The 21,277-nt window shown below is 42.9% G+C and overlaps 1 protein-coding gene across 1 annotated transcript in view; it reads left to right on the plus strand.

The window, feature by feature from the left end:
* Positions 1–21,277, plus strand: part of ZFYVE1 (zinc finger FYVE-type containing 1) — a 27,564-nt gene continuing 6,287 nt past the window's right edge. Inside the window, 5 exon segments of the mRNA XM_035900954.1 lie at positions 1–350; positions 488–1,026; positions 15,806–16,310; positions 18,233–18,447; positions 20,577–20,683. Coding sequence (XP_035756847.1) covers positions 529–1,026; positions 15,806–16,310; positions 18,233–18,447; positions 20,577–20,683 — 1,325 coding nt within the window. The 5' untranslated portion in view covers positions 1–350; positions 488–528.

Genomic DNA, 21,277 nt, shown 5'->3' on the forward strand with positions numbered 1-21,277 from the left:
AGGGGCTTAGCCGGGGAGTGAAAGCAGAGAATTTTCTAGTATTGACACGGTCCTCTCCGTGTGCGTGTACGTGTATATGCACTTGTGCATTTCTAATGCCTCTTTTGCCTCTGCGTTACCAACTGTCTCCCTCCGTTCTCTGCTTCAAGGAAATACTTGCCCGATCTGCTGAAGTACACCAGACTGGGGTTTTTCTTCTCGTCACTGAAAATACATCGTACCGCTAAGCAGAGAAAGAACGTGTACCAGCATTTGGGCATAACATTACGTGAAGCCAGTCACATTGTTTAAGTTTATTTTGGAGAAAGAAACCTTCATCTGGGCTTAACAAGACTCTTCCTGGGAGGCAGGTCAGTGCATGAATCTTACAGAAACATCTGTTAATTATTTAAAGTTTAAGTTCAGGCAGAATTCCTGTTGCGATTCTTTCCCCTGAGAAAATACTAAATTTGCAACTGGCTCTTAAACGTATCATTGTTCAAAACAGAAACAGGAGGGGAAAAACGATTGCTTTAGAGAAATCTGAAGATGAGCGCCCACACACAAACTGCAGAGAAAGGGCAGAACACAACTCTCCTGTGCCAGGAAAGCTATGTTTGCAGTGGGACAGATGAAGCAATCTTTGAGTGTGACGAGTGCAGGAGCCTACAGTGCCAGCGTTGTGAAGAAGAGCTGCATCAGCCGGAAAGGTTACGGAACCATGAACGGACCCGTATAAGGCCTGGCCATGTCCCATACTGTGACTCCTGCAAAGGTGCCAATGGGAACATAATGCACGCCAGTACAACAAGCTCGAGGCAGATAGCAGCAGTGAGGTGCCAGGTGTGCAAAATCAACCTCTGTGTGGAGTGTCAGAAGAGAACACACGCTGGGGGGAACAGAAGGAAGCACCCTGTCACCGTGTACCATGCTGTCAAAGCCCAAGAGCAGGAAGAGGAGGAGGGGATGGATGAGGAGACCAAGAGAAGGAAGATGACAGAGAAAGTTGTGAGTTTCCTCTTGGTGGATGAAACGGAAGAGATTCAGGTAAGAACTGCTGTGGTTTGTTTCAACGGGCGAGATCCTTTAGTTTCTATCTTAGTCTAACAGGCTGCTGTGATGCATGGTTGATATTTGAAGTGTAACTGGCAGCAGCGGTAACGAAATGAGGCGAGCCAGTTAAGTGGCACCAAGTGAGTATCTGGGGCCAAGAAGACACAGTGCCTTGGAGCGGCCTTGCTCGTGAGTTCTTCAAAAGGTCAAGTTCATTAAAACCTTACGCGTGGCAAGAGCCTGCTCTAAGAGGCTTGGTAAGCGAAGCTGGTGAAAGAATCGACTCTGTTTTGAAACACACACAACTAAGATAAGAGCTCTCTGTGCAGGATGCTGATCATTCCTGAACAAAATTGAACTGAGAGAATTGCAGTAGATATCCTGCAAATGGGAGAGCTGGCAGCCAATCTCCTACCATATGACTAGGAGTAGGCACTGTACCAAGCATTGGTAATGCAAGACTACGGCCCCCTGATACCCTCCTTTAGCATGAGTAAACCCATCTGATTTTTAGGAATAGGATAAAGGAGAAATAAGGGTCCAAAATGTGCCATCCAAGTCCTACAGACACCATGGTTAAGCTGTATTGCTGTCACAGATGTTATTCTATGTTAGCCTTTTGCAGAAAGAGGGCAAAATTGGCCATCAGTTTGGAGTAGGCCTGCTGGTAATAATGACACTAATACTATTTGGCTAGGAACAGCCTCTCAGGAGGCATTATTTTAGAGAGCCTAGCATTCAATATAGGCTGTTAATTAACTCTTCTGTTGGCCCTTAGGTGTGGTGAGTGTAAGCACTTTACATTTGTAAAGTATTTTTACATTGCAAAAACAGCAATGTGTGAAAGTTGCAGAGCAGGTTAGTTACACAGTTGAAAATTCAGCTTTGTCTTCTGGCTTCCAGTTTGCATCCTTCATGTTAAACGTCATTCAGGAGACACTGAAAGAAAATGTGTAGTCACCTGGAGATTCAATATCTGGTTGCTCTGATTTAACGTATTCATGCTACCAGTGGTAAAAAGAATTGTGGTGATATTCTGATTGCTGGTAAACTGGTTATTTGTATCCGTCATAGAAACAGTCAATGTGTCTGCCATGCATTGCAAGGAAATGTCACTTAAGTATTTTGTATCTATTCTGTACTATGGAATAGTGTGTGTCTATATATGTACACTGTAGTACAGAATAGGTGCAAGGTACCTGGCTCACGTTTTGATCAGTTCAGGTGTACTGATTGACAAATTCTCCTGGCTTTTTGGGGGGAAAGGAGGAAAGGATGATAGTCTTTACGATGCACCGGCAGAGAAAACGCACTATGCAGGACCCCAGCGACTGTGAACTGGAGGATTGAGTTTCAGGTATAGTTGGAGTCCTAAGTTTGTGTGCCTCTCCTAAGCACACGTTTCCTTGTAATGCATGGCAGATGCAACTATTACTTTAAGATGCAGACTTTTCAATAATTTTTATCTAGCCACTAGAGCAATCTCTGAAATGCCTTAGAACAAGGCTGTCCTGGAAAGCTGCTCACAAGCTGTGGCTGTGTGTGGTTGTACTGGTTTAAGTTATCTTTTTATTCATGAATCTTTAAGCCTTATTGAGGCAGACTCTTGGCTGCCTCTTGCAAGCAAGTCCATTGCTATTTAAATGTCATGGGCAGTAAAGCCAGCTTCCTTATTGGGACAGCAATGGTCCTTTATCAGATCATAGGAGTTTGATCAGAACAGGGTGGAAAAAGCTCTCCAAAAATGATCTTTCTTCACTATCAAGATGTTGAATCAGAGCTTTCCCATCTGGAGTGATCTTCTCTTCCTCACAGCTGAATGCTTATGTGACATCTCACAGCCAGTCTCAAAGCAGTTTGAGATTTTTCAATTAAAATATTTTCTGGCGGCTGGAACTTTGAGTGCTTGCTATTATAGCGATGTTTCTGCTAGTGAGCATAAGGACCTTTATTTAGAGAGGGCTTTCAGATGACTAGCTACCTCTGAAGACATCTTCTGTAGCATCTTTTGCTCTTGATAATACTGAACAGCCAACTGAGCCATAGGAAAGTGATCCTCAGTCTTTGCTTTTGTGCTTGTCATGAGCAAGATTATTGCTGATTCCTTGAGGAGAAATCATTAGGTGGTTCTTTATTTAAAACAACTTTTTGTCCAAAAATGCCACAATACTAATAACTTGAAATGTGGAGATTTGGGATTTGAGGGTGTGTGGCTTTTTAAGCTTGAGCAGACAGAAGTATTTATCAGAATTATGGAGTCCAGCTATCTTTAACCACCTGTTTTCTGACCTTTGGAACTTGAAGACTGTTGGATTAGTTAGGAAATAAGAGAGAGAACTGCTGATTTGTTATCAGTGGTAGATTCCACTATAGAAATGTTAAATGCTAGTTCGACAAAATTAGGCAGAACCAGTTATGCTGCTGAGCAAACACAGCAGATCGAGATACTCACTGATGTATACATGTTTACAAACCTCTAACTTGAAAGTAGTTCAATGGGATGGAAACACAAGGCAAAGGGATTTCTTTTTTAGTTTCCTTTGGAACTTGGAGTTATTAAGCGCAAGCGGTTACGTTTCATCTCATTGTTCCTGTTGGCTTCTTGGAGGTGGTAGCTCTGAAACCGAAGGACATTTATGGAGTGTAAGCAATGACTGAGCTAGTTCCAGATCCAGAAGCAATGTAGAGTAATCCATAAGGAACTGCGCCTGAGCAAATTAAGTTCAGCTGGGAGGTGGAAATTCTCAGCTCGGGCTCAGCACTGCACTGATAGAGCTATGATAATTCTGGGATCTGCATAATTGTCTTTGTGCCATGTTGCACAGATGTGCTGGCCTGCTCAGAGCTAGTTTGGAGCTTTTTTGCGCTTTGCAGACATAAGCTCAGAAAGCTGAGGACTTCTTGTGCTTGTTTCAAATCAATTTAGTCAGGAAAGGTCCCATTTTAAACCACTGCTTGTGAAGCAGTTGTTTGTAGAGAACTGATGGTAGCTTAAGTTTGTATCTGTGAAATACAGGCTTCTCTGATGTTAACCACAACAGCACTATATCTGAGCACCTCAGAAAGAGATTGGTTATCTCGTGTTAAGAAAATGACCGTTAAATGTTAAATCCAACTTTGTACCGCAAGTCTGCAGAAGAACCAGAGAGAAAGGTTGTTCCTTATGGAGTCCACCCCCAGCTGTCTTGCACACCACACACATGATGCTTTGTGACTCTTGTGAGCGAGGCCCCAACCATCTTGACTTACACCAAAAATTTTCCTTACTTCCAGGAGTTATCACCCCCCTCATAAGACCATACTGACAACTTCTATCAGAAAACAAATCTGGTCGATGTTTTAAAGTTTGCATCCCCTGCAGTTTAGACCCCGTTCTAGGTCCTTTTTCTCAGGCTGTATTATGCAGTTTCTTTTTAGGCAGTATTAAACTTTTGGCCTTGTCTATCACATATCTAAAGCTGAGACTTCAATCAAATTGTTCTTGATAACTGCAGCATCTGTTTGTTAATTGGCTCTAACATAGTCTATATTCCTTGCTCGTCTCTACTCAGAATGGTATTGTGGGGATCGCTTCCTCAGTCAGTTGCTTCGGTCCTGTCACTGGTCTGGTTACATCTTCTACATCTCCTCTTTGCCATGTTAGAATCTAACTGCATGTCTTTTTTTTTTTTTTTTTTTATGTGTGTAAATCCCCCAACTGAATCTCCTGATCTGCTCTGTCAAGAGGTCAGCTTTCCTTTCTTATTTCTAACTTGCTGAATTTGCAAACAAGCATCATTGCACTGTGACTGGTGCTGCCCCTTGCACACAGGAGGCACTTCCCTTAAGAACTTACAGAATCAACTCACTGATCTTGTTTATAACTCCCCTATATTCCTGGATCTATTAAGAAAAACATAGCAAAATACAACAATAAAAACATGACTCAGGTTAGGATGCTTGTTTCAAGTCCTGATACTGTCTCACTGTCTCTTGAACTTTTCCACTGTCTTTGTCTCTTGTATTTATATTTTTGCAGTTTCTGGAACAGTATCCATTTTTGCTTTGTCTTTACACAACACTTTTGTAATAGAACTCTTTAGCATAAAGCAGAGTTATGTATCAGTTGTACAGTGAACTCTGTTTACTACTACTTCTGAGGTAGGGGAGAAGAAATGCTTAACAACACGTAACAACAGTTTGATATTTTTATCTTTGGGAACAGACGTTGAAAATTCTTACCAGAGGATCAGAACTTGGTTGTAGTGTCATGAGTGGCCTCTATGGTAACACTTTGTCCAAAGCCCTAATTAAAGAGTTGGTGCTTTATACTTTATAGAAGTAGAGAAGGTCTTTCATTGACCCCGGAAGATAGGAGACATGCTTGATAGTTATTAGCCTACCTTAGAGTTCACTGTTCTTTGGCCAGAAGCTAGCTCTATCCCAAGAAATCACCCAGTCTCTGGGTTGCAAAGAAAACTAAAAGGTACCGACTTTGTTGCCTGCCTTACCAAGAAGACGGGAAGAAAAGGAAGTTTTTCCTCTAGCTAGTCCCAAAGATAATATGCACAGTAGTGTAATTTTATGTGGGAGAAAGGAGCATACATTTATTACTGGGTCTCCCCAGAGGTACCCACTGAGTTGACTTTCTTCAGTTAGCAGGGTCTTTTTTTTTTTGCCAATAGATGTCTCAATTTCCTAAATCCAGCCCCCTTCCTTGAGTATTTTTTATTCCTGCTAGCGGGGTTAGACACCTAAAGTATTAAGTTCTTTCCCTCAGCAAATACTGAGCAGGATCTATATAATGCTTTGCAGTCAGGTTAGATGACACAGAATGACCTGTAGCCATTATTTAAATGCAGACCATCTTATACAGTCATTAAATAACCAGCCTCTAACAGCGTAGCAGTCCATGTGTCCTCCTCTGTCCCCTCTTGTTAAAAAGTTACAGACACAGAGTGATAACTCTTGAGGGGTGCTAGTTGCTTTGCTTTTCTCACTCCCACTGTAAAGCTGACAAAAGTACTGTGATTTTTCTTTATTAGCTACCAGTTTGAGCCTGGCCAAAGTCTAGGGATGAGAGAATGGAGAGTCACTAGGATTGCTTTTTCTAGTTAAGTATTCTTTGTCAGTCAATGCAAGCTAATGGTATCTTCTCTCCTAAGCAAAGGTCACAATCTCTTGAGTCTTATTGCTTCCCACTGTAGTAGAAAAGCATTTGTATAGCAAATAGATCTAGTTCCTATGACACTCTTGCTTGATTTGCTGTTGGGGGAATGTTTTTCTTGTGCTTTAGGGTAGCACAGTCAGCTGTAAGTTTCTGGGAATTTTGGTCTGTATCCTGTAAACTGAAGAGTCACAGCTGATATATTTGCCATGGATGTAGAGGAGGAGGAAGAAGTGTAGAAGGATCCAAGTTTTTTAGTCCAGTGTGATCTGACGGATCAGGATATGTAATTTCTGTCCCTCATTGCTGGCTTCAGAGAGGTTTTCTTGCCAAAGTATTCTGGGGAGTTTGCTGTCCTACAATCCGGGAATTTTTCTCTTATTACTTTGCTTTTTTTCAGTATTCCTCCTATCCCAGTCTGTTATCAGTTTTGCAGTTCCCTCTCCTACACTAAAGTGCACTGTTTTTCTGTCCTTGGAATAAAGTAGTAGAAAAATGACTTAGCAGTTGCTGGTTAGGAGTGCTCTTTCTTCCACCGGACATATACCAGTACTTTGAAGAGTATTTTTAGAAGATGGGAGAGGAGCCATCCGTTCAACAAATGCACAGCTCCTTTAACAGTCTCAGGCAGACTCCTAGCTAATTTGAACATAGCCGCTTCCAAATATTGCTTTTCCCTGGAACTGCTCTTGCACCTTCTTCATGATGCAGCTTTTGTGGGCCATAATTAAAGTCAAAACTCTTGCTTGCCTTCTGTCTCTTTTATCCATATGCTGAAATGAGTGCAGGTGTGGAAGCAAAGGAGAGCATGTCAGGGGTGAGAGAAGCTGGTAGCGACCCACTCTGGAATGACCCACCATTTGATTTGAGTGGTTCCTGAACTTAGTTCAGTTCTTGAACTAAATAGCGTTGTTGGGGGGGGTGTGGGGAAGGGGGACATTCTAGTGCTTCCTCCACTGTACCCCTCTTTCCACTTATCCAATGAATCCTTTTGGGCTCCTGGGTGCTGCCAGCAGCAGCAGGATGTGAGTGCTTTAAGGTGCATTCAAGAAAGAAAAGGGAACTGGCAGCTTGCTGTCCTCCAGCCCTTCTGTCCTTTCCATCTCCTCCACTTTCTCACTTCTGCAGGGGTCACCAGGAGGCAGATGTTGCTGCAGCACACATTTTTACTTTTTTACCTGGGTCATTAATGCTGTGCTTTAGGATTGCATAAAGGCAGAAGTTTCACAGTCCTTTGGCCTGCCTGTCAAAATACCCTGCAACTGGGAAAATAACCAGGGTAACTATGTTCTAGGAAGGGTGGAACTGTAATACTGGTAAATTTGTAAATGCCACTCTTAACAAGGACAGTGGTATAAAGTAGTGTCCACACGGGTAATCCAGTTACCCTTAGTGTTGGGGAAGACTAATAGTTACAGCATGAACTTGCTCACTGACTTGCTGTCTTCTGGGCAAGCCTCTTCACCTGGATGTGGTCTCTGCTGCTACAGCTGTGGCATCAGCATGGTAATTGGTAGCTGTGTGGCCAAACTGACATCTATGGAGAACATGAAAGATACTTAGAATACAGAATAATGATTTCTGCTTCATTGTTTACTGTTCTCCTTAAGAGTTAGATGACACTCTTAAGTTAGTCTTATATCTGCAGCAGTTGCATTAACTTGAAATCTTTATTAGTTTTGAGTTCTTGCAAAAGTAGTTTTTCAGCTAGCAAACAGGTTAATGGGCTGTCTAGTCTTACTTCAGCTTCCAGCAGTTTCGTATAACTCAGCTGTCATCTACAAGGGTAACTTACCTAGTAATAGCAATATTTCAGTCAATATTGCCTCTTGGGTTAGGGAGGATTTGAGTCGCATTGAATTACCGCCCATCCCCTTATGCTTTTTCTGGCACTGCCTTAAAACCTTTGAAATAGGGTCTCTTTCTTTGGGTAGGGCTGTTAAGCATGATTTAACTCGTATCTCTCTCTCTTTCAGGAAGGAGCCCTGTAATAGATAGATGTGGGCTTCAGACATGGGCAGCCTCCACCCTTGATTGCAGGGACCTGTAGGTCCTGTTGAGACTCATTCTGTTAAGCTCTGTACAAACCCATGAAAATACTGTTCCTGAATTCCTTGTGGGAAGGAACAGGATAACTTTAGTCTGAAAAAGATACACAGTTCAGGGACACTATTTTCAGGGGTGTATACAGAGTCTAATAGAACAAATCTCAACTGAACCCAGAGGTGGTGCCGCAGTGAAGGCAAATAAGCAGGTACAAAAATCTTCAGCTTAGAAAATACCCCTAATATGCATGCTTTCCTTTGGCTGAGCCAGACTTGTACCCAGCATGGGAAATAAGACCAAAACTAGCTGAGGCTGAGGAGGAGTGTTGGAATCTAACCTTAAATCCTCAGGGTGTGTCTGTCCCCTCCTTTAGTTTGCCCTCCCTGCATCCGGTGTCAGGTCACTCAGTTTGGGCTTGAGGCTCTGTAGGACTCCGCTCCTGAAAATGCTGATCATAGAATCATAGAATGTTTTAGGTTGGAAGGGACCTTTAAAGGTCATCTAGTCCAACCCCTCTGCAGTGAGCAGGGACACCTTTAACTAGATCAGGTTGCTCAGAGTCCTGTCCAGCCTGGTCTGATGTCCACTGTCAGCTTGGCTGAAGTCTAGGAGATTACTTAGGATGATAATGATAAATATATTTAAGTGTTTGCTGGGTCAGTGATTAGTAACTTACTCCTGAATACCAGATTGTAACTGCTGGTATGACATAAGCAATCTTATAAACTAATCCATTGACTCAGCCCTTTTGGGAAAACACTTCCAAGTTACTCTAAGACGTTTACATAGTAACAGCTAACTCTTTGAGCAGTAGTGTTAATGAAGTCTAATTTCTGAGATGTCTGCCTCCCGTTATCCAGTGCTTATCCACATCTTCTCTCTTTTGGCTAAGAAGCAGTATGTGTGTGATCATGCACCAGCCAGCATGATTACTGGCTAGTGAGTATGGGCAAGACTGCTCAGCTTAGTACCGTATCTTGGTGGCTGTGTGGAGTGGACAAGAGCCAAGCTTTTTCCTCAGAAAGGTGATTACTCTTTCTTATCTGCTGTTTATTTTCATCAAACTTTTAGGAAACTTATGTTTTAGAGGCAGTTATTTCTCTACTGAATATGTCTGTGTAATTGGATTATGGATTTTAAGTTATATGTGGAAGACTTGAGTAAAGTCATAAATGACATTTTCCATGAGAAGTCACGCAGAAGAAATGGTATAGGAGACAAACTAAGGTAGAAAACCAGAGCTGCTGGGACTTGTACATCAGCCTTGATTCTTCACGAGCACCTGCTTATGATCAAAATCTTCTCTCTTGTTTGGAGACCTCTAAAAGCTAGGAGGGAGTAATGACCTCCTGAGGTCCCTTCCAGCCTGAATAGTCTATGGTCTTAGCAGAAACAGGGTTTGAATTGTGATAGTCTGGAGCCCCTCTCATTGCTCTACTCACGTCATGGGTTTCACAGCAGAGAGTTTCTCTTCCTCACAGGGAGCTACCCAATCCTTTTCTTCACTTGGTAACAGGAAATGTTTGGGAATATCAACAAAAGTTGCTCCTGGGACAAAAGCAAGGAGCTTCAGCTGCTTTTTAAATTAGCCTGTTGCCCTTGAGTTGCTGGGGTAAGCCAGCTGCACTTCTTTGCATCCATGCACTGACTTTCTGGGAATGATTGTGAGGAGCTCTGCGGAGAGATAAATTTTGGTGGCAATTTGTAATGTGGTGCAGGTTATTCTTCTCAGACTTGTCTTACAGGCTTTATAGTTTTTTCTCTTGTTTATTTTCAGTGTGCACTGAAATTCTGATGTAATGATGTAACGGTAGGACCTGGGGCTTTAGGCATGCACCCATAAGACTTTTGTGTGAATGCACCTCTGGATAGGGACTCAGTTTTTTAAACACAACTGCCAAAACTTAGAAGCTGTGCCACAAAGAACTGGTCCGTGCTGAGGTGGGCTGATCTGACAGATCTGTTCTGTTTCCAGGTTTAATGCTTGATATGATACTCTGTCCCTAAGATAAGTCACCTAAAATTGTCTCAGATTTGTGTTTTAGAAGTTCAGGGCTGCTTAAGAGGTTGCAGGTCTTGTTTTAGCTTGCTTTGCCATTTCTCCCTCTGATTTCAGGTGTTAGTTTGAATTCTTGTAAGCATTGTCTTTTTTAAATGTTTTCTGAACTGTCAACAGAATTGCTTGTCTTGCCAGTTAAGTAGTTCTTTAAGGGAAATAGTATTTCCCCCCCCCCCTTATTGTTTTGACCACTTGTACTTGAAAACTGACTTGTTCCAGATGTTTGCAATTTTATGCTCATATATATGGATGTGTTGTTACAAATCTTGTAGCTTATTTTTCCATTCATTGAAAAGTGTGTTAAATTTATTCTCTTTATTGATTTAGTGGTTGTCTGTCAGGAGATATTCTCGTGTGCTCGTTGTCAGACAAGTCTAATGACTCATAAATTTATATGATGGTATCTTTCTTGATTGCAGAATATATATTTTGGTTATTAAAATTACTCTGTTAAAATCAGGTCAAGCAGAGAGTAAGATTTCAAAATGCAACAACAAAAGTACCACTGTAAGTCAAAATGACAGTGTAAGACTAGCAAATGAAGGCACTCTGATGAATACTATGCCAAGTACTCTTGATTTTTGTTTTGAGCTATTGTGTCGTCGTGGCACAGCTCTGGCTTTGTGCACCGCTTCCATGAATATTAGCAAGCCTTAAAGGATTCATAAAGAGTTTTAAAAGGAGAAGACTGTGGTAAAAACGTCTGATTCACTTAATGTGTTTGTTTTGCCTGGAGGCCGAGTTAGAGTTGTATGAGTACAGGTCATTGGAAACTCCATTCTGTTTTATGGATTTTGTTCCTAAGCTTTTAATATGTTACTGTTTTAATAACATTGTTTCCAAGAAATTCATAGGCAGGAATGTAATTTTAGTAGTTCTTGTTTCTTGTCTCTTCCTAAACAGTTCTACTTTTATAATGGCTTGGGTCTAGGAAACTTGTTATGTTGGGTATAATAGAATTCCAAGTATGGGTAGCAAAAAGAGGCTTCAGACCTAAATGTGTTCCACAGCATGAGTATGAATTTTTGTGTCCTCCTTGGAGAGGACTTTAGCTGCAAACTGGAAACTGAAGAACCTTCGGTTCAGCTCAGCTTGGATGGAGTGACTTGCATGGGGGGCTGGATGACAGTTGCTAACAGAAGAGTAGTTAAAACTATAAAAGTGGTGATTCTAACCTATGATGGAATAAACCCTATTCTTTCTAGAAGAGAATCTTCTTCTAAGATCTGTAACAGAAGTCTAAATGAGTCTGCTACTAGAAATGGCAAAACAGAGAAGCGGCTGGAGAGATATGCTTCTTAGGTTAGGCATGCAAAACTTCCGTTCTTAATTGACTTTGCTGTGCAGTTTAAGGAAGGCTTCATGTTTACCCTCTGCTGTTCATGTGAAGAGATGCGGAGCTCTTGGGCAATGTGGGAGAGGACACAGCTGTGGAAACACAAGTCCTTTGCACGTGCAGCAGAAGTGGTACCATGTGAAGTTCTTTAGAGATGAGAAGCAAAATTAGACCAGTTATAAGTGGTGTCCCCCAGGGCTCAGTCCTGGGCCCAGTTCTTTTTAATATCTTTATCAATGACCTGGACAAGGGGATTGAGTGTACCCTCAGTAAGTTTGCAGATGACACCAAACTGGGTGGGAGTGTCAATCTGCTCTAAGGGGGGAGGGCTCTACAGGGATCTGGACAGGCTGGATTGACGGGCCGAGGCCAACTGTATGATGTTCAACAAGGCCAAGTGCCGGGTCCTGTGCTTGGGTCACAACACCCTCATGCAACGCTACAGGCTTGGGGAAGAGTGTCTGGAAAAAGACCTGGGGGTGCTGGTTGACTGCTGGCTGAATATGAGCCAGCAGTGTTCCCAGGTGGCCAAGAAGGCCAACAGCATCCTGGTTTGTATCAGGAATAGTGTGGCCAGCAGGAGCAGGGAAGTGATCGTGCCCCTGTACTCCGCACTGGTGAGGCTGCACATTGAATACTGTGTTCAGTTTTGGGCCCTTCACCACAAGAAGGACATTGAGGTGCTGGAGCATGTCCAGAGGAGAGCAACCAAGCTGGTGAGGGGTCTGGAGCACAAGTCTGACGAGGAGCAGCTGAGGGAGCTGGGATTTAGTCTGGAGAAGAGGAGGCTGAGGGGAGACCTTATCGCCCTCTACAACTGCCTGACAGGAGGTTGTATCAAGGTGGGTGTTGGTCTCTTCTCCCAGGTAACGGGCAATAGGATGAGGGGAAATGGTCCCAAGTTGCGCTGGGGAGGTTTAGGTTGGACATTAGGAAAAATTTTTTCACCGAGGGGTTGTGAAGCACTGGAATGGGCTGCCCAGGGAAGTGGTTGAATCCCCATCCCTGGAGATATTTAAAAGACAGGTAGACAAGGTGCTTAGGGACATGGTTTAGTGGTGGAATGGCAGGGTTAGGTTAATGGTTGGACTTGATGATCTTAAAGGTCTTTTCCAACCTAAACAATTCTATGAAAACGGAGAAGTGGGACTTCAGTCCAATGGGAATTAGTATTTCGATACTCTTATTACACCTACTCTGACTTTAAATGTCTTAAAGGAACTTGCTCAAGGGAAGTAAATTTGACTACTGACACGGGAATTGTTGTGGTTCTTTGAGAGTATCATCCCTGTGCTCAGCAGTGGTTAAAGATGACAGGTGAACAAGAGCAAGGAACACCCATGACATATCAAGCATATTTAACAAAAGGAAGGGTGGTCGTGGTTGTTGTTGTTGTATTGGTTTGGTTTTGTTCCTCCTGCCCTCCCCAGCCCATTTATTTTACCAGGATGTTGCAGGATCCAAAAGTATAACTAGGTTCACTAAGGGGTTAGGCAATCTCATAGAGGATAGATCTACTGGTTGTCTACCAAATATGAGTGTCTGGATGCAATCACTACTTGGGAAGTTCTTTGACATCTGACTACTGAAAGCTGGTAAAGCATGCTAGGAAACACTCTTCTCATGTTTTAAGTTCATTCTCACTCATTACTGAGTCCTTCGAGACACAATGTTAGACTAGCTGGACTTGGTGCATTCCTGTGCTCCTGAGTGACTTGCTTGTCTGAATCACTCTTGAGTTCTGTCTTGCAAAGAAGTCTGAAAGAGCCAAGAGCCTTAGAAGGGGGTAACAGCTCAGTGCTTTAGGTGTCTGATTTGATTTTCAGAGTAACTTTTCTGCTGGAGTGATCTGGATTATTGGTCTGGAACCAGCTTTTCTTCTGTCTGGCACAGCAGTCCAGTTCATCTTCCCACAATACATTGCCCCGGCATCAGTAGTTGTTAAAGTACATTGAATGTGAAAGAAGGCTGGTGGTATGGACATGGGAAAACTGTCCTAAGCATTAGCCCAGCTTGGGACAGTTTCAGCTGCAGTGGAGTTTGTGTAGTTTGACTCTTGTTTCTTACTGGTGGGAATGCATTGCAGAGCTACCCTCACCCCTGTAGTCCCTAGTGTCCTCTGTGTCTTTTGACTTTACTGACTCAGGCCCTTCCACATACTCTCCCAAACTGATGCCAGAATAATGACCAGTGCTGCCTGAAAGACCTTAGTTAGTTATTAATTGTCCTGACAGTACTTAAGCAGCTGTTTGAAGACTGATATTTCTCTGGGCTGTCCAGGGAGTCCATAACCAGAATGATCGGGTCTGGTCAGGCACTGGCAAAGAGAGTCTGCCACCCTTATGGTAAGAAGTTTGGGAGGTGGAAGTTAAAACCAAAACAATCTGGAGAGGAAATTTTCCTATTCCTTTTTTCTTAAATACACATAACATTATTATCAAATCTGTGAATGTTTTTAGGAGCTATCCCATGAACCAAGAACTTCCTGTAAACCACAGAGACATCTCCAGAGACACTAAGAGAAACTGCATCTGTCATCTAAACTACCTTCCTGATGACAAGCGAATAATCACAGCTACCAAAAAAGCAGACCTTCTCTTGTGCACGTGTAACTTCAGTGTATCTTGATGGTCTCCCACAGACACCAGACAAGATTCTGTTGCGAGCATTTTGATTTCTCCATTTCCTGTTTTCTTCCACACTGCGAGGCTGCCTTGAACGCTTTGAGTCCATGAGAAGCTACTGCAGCCCCACAGTTTTTCTTTCTGAGTGCTGTTCCCAACCACAATCTGGCACATGGGTTATTTTTTATTTTTTGGCACACCGGCTGTTTTATATTTTCCTTCAAAGTCTGGATGCTGCTGATAGATTTGACTGGAGCAAATGAGGCTGGCTGAACCTTAAACTAATTTGCTGATCTAAGAATAAACTTGTTCATGAGGCAATAAATGGTTTCTTTGGCCTCTGTGGATCATGTATCATGAGACCTTCCAACTGCACTCCTGTGTGTGTGTGTGTGTTTGTGAAATAGCCAGGGAGCTTCCAGAATTTGAGAGGCAGGCGAGAGGGGATGGAAGCTCTGCTCCTTTCAGCTCTCTCGAGGAGGGAATTGTGATGGAGGAGGTGAATTTAATCCTTCTCAAAAAGTGCCTTGGTCATCATCTCTGTCACATAAGACATGGGTAAAACCTGTTGGAAGAAGAAAAAGCGAGTGATAAACCACCATAGCCAGAAGCATGAAACCTTTGAAAGCCAAGGCCATATTCTGTGACAAAACCAAGGCAGGCTCTCACATGGAGCCCTAACCTGTTTCATTGCTTGTTTATCTGTTCTCTCTTGCTCTAGTATCTGAACAGAAAATGCGCTATTCTCTAACCTAAATAGCATGATGCTTGTCATTTAATCTGTGTGAAGCCAAAGAGAAGTTACCCGCTGAAGGTTTTGTGTGTGTGTGTTCTGTTGGTTTTGTTTTGTTTTAAATTAAAGCACAATATAGTAAATTATTAAATGGATCACTGAGGTAGTTGTGGCACTTCTGTAAAAGCCAGTTTGACCTGCTTTGACCACCTCACTCTGGTGCATGACTTTGCTTGCTTTTTCTCTGCCCCTCCTTCCAGCTGAAGGATCCGTCAGCTGGAGAGCAGTAAGAGTGGGACAGGCTGTGTCTGGGAGGCCCTGGCTGTGTATAGATGCTGCACAGAGGGGCTTTTTTTTCCCTAAACAGATGCTCAGCCTCTGTGGATAAGGCAAGTTAAGGTGACAAAAGCACTCCCCTGTTTTGCACCTGAATTTGGATGCTTGTCAGGTGACCAATGCTACTGAGAGTGTTTGCCATGCTCCAGATAGCTGTTCAGGCAGGCTTGGAAGTAGGATTGTGCTCTCTTCTCTGAAAGGACTGCCTCAGGTGGGTGAGGTTTCGCTAGACAGGTAATCACAGTAAGGTGTCACTTCTGAAACAGCTATGTGATGGAACTGCCTAAATCCCATTGATGTGCATGTATTACAAAACTGCTTTCTAATATTTTGCTTTTGACTTCTTGGTGCTTCAAAAACTTATGATGAAATCTGAACAGGAAGTAATCACTCTTGTTAATCTTATGAATCATGAAACCAGCTGTGTTTTCAGTGTTGTCTACTAAAGTTGCATAGATACAATATTTTTCTTTTTTTTTCTTTTTTTGGGAAGGTAAGGAATGAAGAAGACTTTATTAAGAAACTGGACTGCAGTCCTGACCAGCATCTAAAGGTAGTGTCCATCTTTGGGAACACGGGGGATGGCAAGTCTCACACCCTTAACCACACTTTCTTCTATGGCCGGGAAGTCTTCAAGACGTCTCCAGCCCAAGAGTCTTGCACAGTTGGAGTCTGGGCAGCCTATGACCCTGTCCGCAAAGTGGTGGTAATTGATACAGAGGGCCTCCTGGGGGCCACTGTGAACTTGAGCCAGAGAACACGGCTGCTGCTGAAGGTCCTGGCCATCTCTGACCTTGTTATCTACCGTACTCGTGCTGACAGGCTCCACAATGATCTCTTCAAATTCCTTGGTGATGCCTCGGAGGCTTACTTAAAACATTTCACTAAGGAGCTAAAAGCTACCACAGCCCGCTGTGGCCTAGATGTTCCTCTGTCAACTTTGGGTCCAGGTGTCATCATCTTTCACGAGACTGTGTACACCAAGCTACTGGGCTCTGGTGAGTAGGCAGTAAGAAACTGAATTACAATGTACTAAACATTATCTATAAATTATCAGGTTGTATTCAATATTCAGCATTCTTTACTACCGTGTAGAAGATGTGTTTTGAGTTTTGCTCTTGCTTGTTCCAGTCTGGGAGCCAGGCTATGGAAATAGCAGAGCATTCCCTGATGGCAATCTGACTACCCCAGAGCAGCTAAAATAATCCTCTTAGCCAGCTGGACATCGGTACTGACTAGTCATGATGGGAGTTCTGCCAGCCGTAGGAGGGGTCATCGTGCAAGATCATGAGCATGGGTGATATATGGCAGGCAAAGGTGAAAACTGAGACATCCTGGGGTTTTGGCAGGGATATGCAGGATCCTGTTGCAAAAAAGTAAAATAAAACTATGTATGTAGAAACTAGGACGGGCAAGAATAATGAAATTGATCAACTTCAATACTCACAGTACCCTCATTCTACTATTTTAAATTCTGTGGACCAATGTTGTTCTGAGGCTGGTGTGAGGTTGGGACTGAGGTTGTGGTAGCACAGAGCTGATATTTTAACACCGCTTTTCTCTGTGCAGGTGTCTGATATGGCCAAGGCAGCAGGCCTGACACACTATTATTCCCATTGCTTTTAGTGTTCTTCACTTTCAAGTCTTTCAACTTGGCTTGTGTCATACTGGATTATGCATATTTAAATTGTGTACTTTATTTGTATGCCTGAAGGAAATGTGCTGTCCTATGGAAGTGGAGGCACATTTTGGTTTTGACTATACAGGGGTGTAAGCTTCTCCTGACCCCATTTTTTTCATATTTCAAAAGGCATGATGAAACCTTTCTTCATTCTGTCCATTTTGGATGCTTTGATGAACAAGAGCCCTAATGAGCTGGCCTGCAGTGGGTGAGGCTCAGTCCTGCTGTCTGTGAACATCTTGGAGTCTTTTGCTGGGCAATACCACAGCACCTCCCTGCTGGCCCATGTTCTCATTTTGGCTTTTCTAACCAGTGAGGTCTTGAGCTAGTAGAAGAACTTGGCATTCTTTCTAGTTATTATTTAGAGTGCCTTGTTAATTAAGTTTAACTTACCTGCCAAAGCAGTTCCCTTTCTTACATACCAATTTGCTGATCAGCAATGTAGTGTTTCATATAATTGTTGAAATTTGCTGTTTCAGCAGGTTGGATTTAGTGCCCCATAATGGAAGTTGCACTTGTGTGCAAAGTCAGGGTAGTAAAAAAATTATATTTTTATGATTGCTTCTGATCATGGTAGAAATAAGAAAGAAACTTCTTAGCAAGTGGATTTGCAGCAAGCGGTAACCATCTGTCTTGATGGATAATTGAGGTAAGTGTGTTTAGGGCAGTGAAGAAGGGGCCTGCCTTAGTCTGAAATGTACAGCAGGTCCTTGGAAGCAGGCAGAAGAATGTGGTCAGCTCTGTGGAGTCTGACCTGGGGTGGCCAGTTCTGAAGTGCTTCACCGTGTACAGAGGGTTGATAGAGGCTCAGTCTTCCTTGCTACAGGGTTGGCATGGAGGATAAGCAGCCCATGTAAGGTTCATGCCCTCCACTTATCAGGTGCAACGACTAGCTATACCAAGTCATGGTCTGGCAAGAAGAGCTAACAAGTGTGCTGGTGTGGTGTTTCCTTATATTATGTCATAAATTGCTTCTTGTTCTGAATATCTGTGTTTCCAAACGTAGATGTTTCTGCTTTTACCTGTGGAATTTGATCTTAGCTGTGCATCAAAAACCAGACTGCTTTTGGTAACAGTTTGTTTCTTTTCCTACTTGTAAAGTACAATGATAAGTCCATTCTGGATGTATTAGAAGGTTTAATTAGAAAAACTAGCACTGTGCTGCATATGAAAGCACTGTGCAAGTAATTATTTTAAACAACCAGTTGTTTATATACTTGCTGATACTGTTATATATAGATCATCCTTCTGAGGTTCCTGAGAAGCTCATTCAGGATCGGTTTCGGAAGCTAAGCTGTTTTCCTGAGGCTTTCAGCTCAATCCACTACAAGGGAACAAGGACATACAATCCTCCAACAGATTTCTCTGGACTTAGGCGAGCTGTGGAGCAGCAGCTGGAGAACAATACCACTCGGTCACCTAGACAGCCTGGGGTTATCTACAAAGCACTAAAAGTAAGTGGAGACGAGTTTGTCACAATCTTTATTTGTATCGCTGTTGCTGGTAACTCTCTGTTGCAGCTAATAAAGGTAGAGCATGTGAACCAGTGATGCAGACTTGCAGATATCTGGAGATAAAGCAAGTCTTCTATGAAGATGATTTCTGTGTAACAGCCAGTTAGGCTGGGTATTTTTTTTTACTTTAAAACAAACACCTTAGCAAAGACCCCAAAAGGTCAAGAAAAGTTGAAGAGCAAAACGGAGCAAAACTTAAAAACTGAGCAAGGAAGAAACTGTCTGGGGAAGAAAAATATAACTGATGTGAGTGACAAGCACTTAATGACAGTGATTTACAAAGAGGAGGCCCAGAAGGAGTTATTGGTGAAATTCATAAGGGTGGCCTCAGCACAAGGGGAGGGAATGCAAGAGACTTGGAGGGAGTTAATGTTGGCAAAACCTAGCACTGCGTGTAGTGTAACTCAAGGGCTAGGGAGGCAAAAAGGAGGAAGGAGAAGTGTAGGTAGCTAGCAAACAAGGTGGGATTAAGCCAAATGACGTATCATTTAAGAGATGCAGCATCAGATCAGAAGACTGATGAAAAGGCATTGGAGGGAGACACTGGTGATTTTCTTAGAAGATTCACCTTGCTAGGATGTCAGAGGGATTTTTGAGTCTTCAAATTTGCAGTTTGTCCTACAAGTTTCCGCACGTTGCTATCACTACGTGATTAGCATCATATTTTCATTGGCCTGAAGAGCACAGCTATCATCAGGGAGGGGTGGGCAGAGCTGGGGCATATCTGCAGAAGAAGGTAGTGTCAGCTGTCTTTTCTGATGTTAGTCACAGCTGTTGGAACAGATAATTCCAGCTGCCCTGTATTTGGGGTAGCTGAAGCACAGAAGGAAGTGTCAGGGTAGCATGTACACAGTTCCTTGCATTAGGGAGCAGACAGGCAGCAAAGGGAAAATAGCTGGAGTGGTTAATTCCAGTTTAATTTCTAGCACTTTACTGTAATAATCAAGTAATGTAGTTTCAGATATAGCTGCTAGTATGCTTAAATTCATGTCCAGTAAAGTGGTTGCTGTGTTCAGATCGCTACTGACTACAAATTAGCATTTTTTTGCTTCACTGCCTGGGGACACAAGGCTTGCTAGAGGTATGTGTCCATCTTCTCTCCCTTTTGAATCCCTTGGCCAGTATCAGTCAAACTTGAAAGAGATCTTAAAATTTCTTGGAAATTCTGTGGAATTGGATGTCTAAGTAGAGATCTTACCTGAGACTAGCTGTGGTGAGAGATAAACGTATGTCTGTGTGCATATGCAGTCAACCCTTGTTAGACAGCAGAAACGCTCCCTGCCTCCCTGGGAGGCGAGAGGAGGAAGAGAAAGGCAGGCAGCCGCTATAGTTACCTCAGCTGTAGGAAGAGTTTCAGTTAGACCTTATGCCTTCACAGATCTCCATCAAGAATAACCCTAACCATCTGCTTTGTTCCAGTGCTTACTTGTGGGGTTTTTATTTATTTATTTATTTTTTAAATAACACCCAAAAGAACTGAAGAAATTAAGTGTGCCAAGGCTAAGGATTGACTTGATATGAGAACAGATGCTCACAGGAAAGGGAACAAATTTCTTTGTCTCAGTATTGCAGTTTCACCAGAGAAGAGTAATTGTTCAAGGGTCCAGAGGAAAGCTCAGGGCAGCACTTTCTGAACTGAGGGGCAAGGAATGTGTTCTCATGTACTGTGAGAAATGAGTCGTTGAGTTTCCTTCTGGAGGTTTCCAGAATGCAAAGCGCTTTTAGCAAGCACCCTGCTATTTTGGGCATAGGTTATATGCACAGAGGTAGATGCAATCTTCTACCACCCATTTCTGCTATAAAATTCAAAGCAGGGTCAAGAGGAGAGGAGAAGAGCAAGTATCTTACAAGCATTCAGGTCACTCCCATACAAATGCAAGATTGTCTTCTTGCTTGGTTTCTGATCCTTGTCTTGGTTTCCAGGTTACTAAGACCTTATTTGTTAGCTGTGTACTCTATCACTGCCTCTCCTTCCAGCAGAGGAACCCATGCTTTTGCTCGCAAAAACTTTCATAAAATGTCTGCATTGCTCTCAGTCCCTTACTAGTTGATTCTTTTCTGCTTGACAGGCTCTAAGTGACCGGTTCAGTGGGGAGATCCCTGATGATCAGATGGCTCACAGCTCTTTCTTTCCAGATGAATATTTCACATGCTCCTCTGTGTGTCTCAGCTGTGGGTAAGTACATGAGAAAGGCACCCTCATACTTCTAGGAGATACCACTGCCCTAGTCTGCGGCCATAGAACATAAAGTTTCTGTGATATCTTCACACCTGACATCACCTATCATCAGCTAGTACTTCCAGGCAGAATTTGCTTGAAATTCAACTCTTACGTGAATTGGACAGCTGTTATTGCCACGTCCCAGATGGATGTGTGATCTTTGCCTACTCTATTTTTGTGTATGTCTACAAACCTGTTCTGCCCATATCTTTTCCACAGTGCATACAGGGCAGGAAGAAAGGAGTGTCTAAAGAAATCCCCTGAAATTTCCTATGATGATTTTTCCTGCCATTTTTATTACCTAAACAGTATAAACAATCCTAAAGCACGCATCATCATGGGCCTGGGCTGGGTGCAGTGACTAGATCTAAGTGGAGCCCCAGGGCTGATTAGAGCTTGGCTCATGGCTCTCTGGGAGGAGCCCAAAGATTGAGCCTTGAAGGGCAGTAGATGGCAGTCAGTGCTCTGAGTCTGTGGGGTACAATAGCAGTGTGATGTTATGGCTGATTATGCGTCTGGAAACATTTCTCTGAAATGTGAGTTAGTGCT

Source organism: Egretta garzetta, unplaced genomic scaffold (genome assembly GCF_000687185.1).
Source record: "Egretta garzetta isolate BGI_Z169 unplaced genomic scaffold, ASM68718v1 scaffold828, whole genome shotgun sequence".
Lineage (NCBI taxonomy): Eukaryota > Metazoa > Chordata > Aves > Pelecaniformes > Ardeidae > Egretta > Egretta garzetta.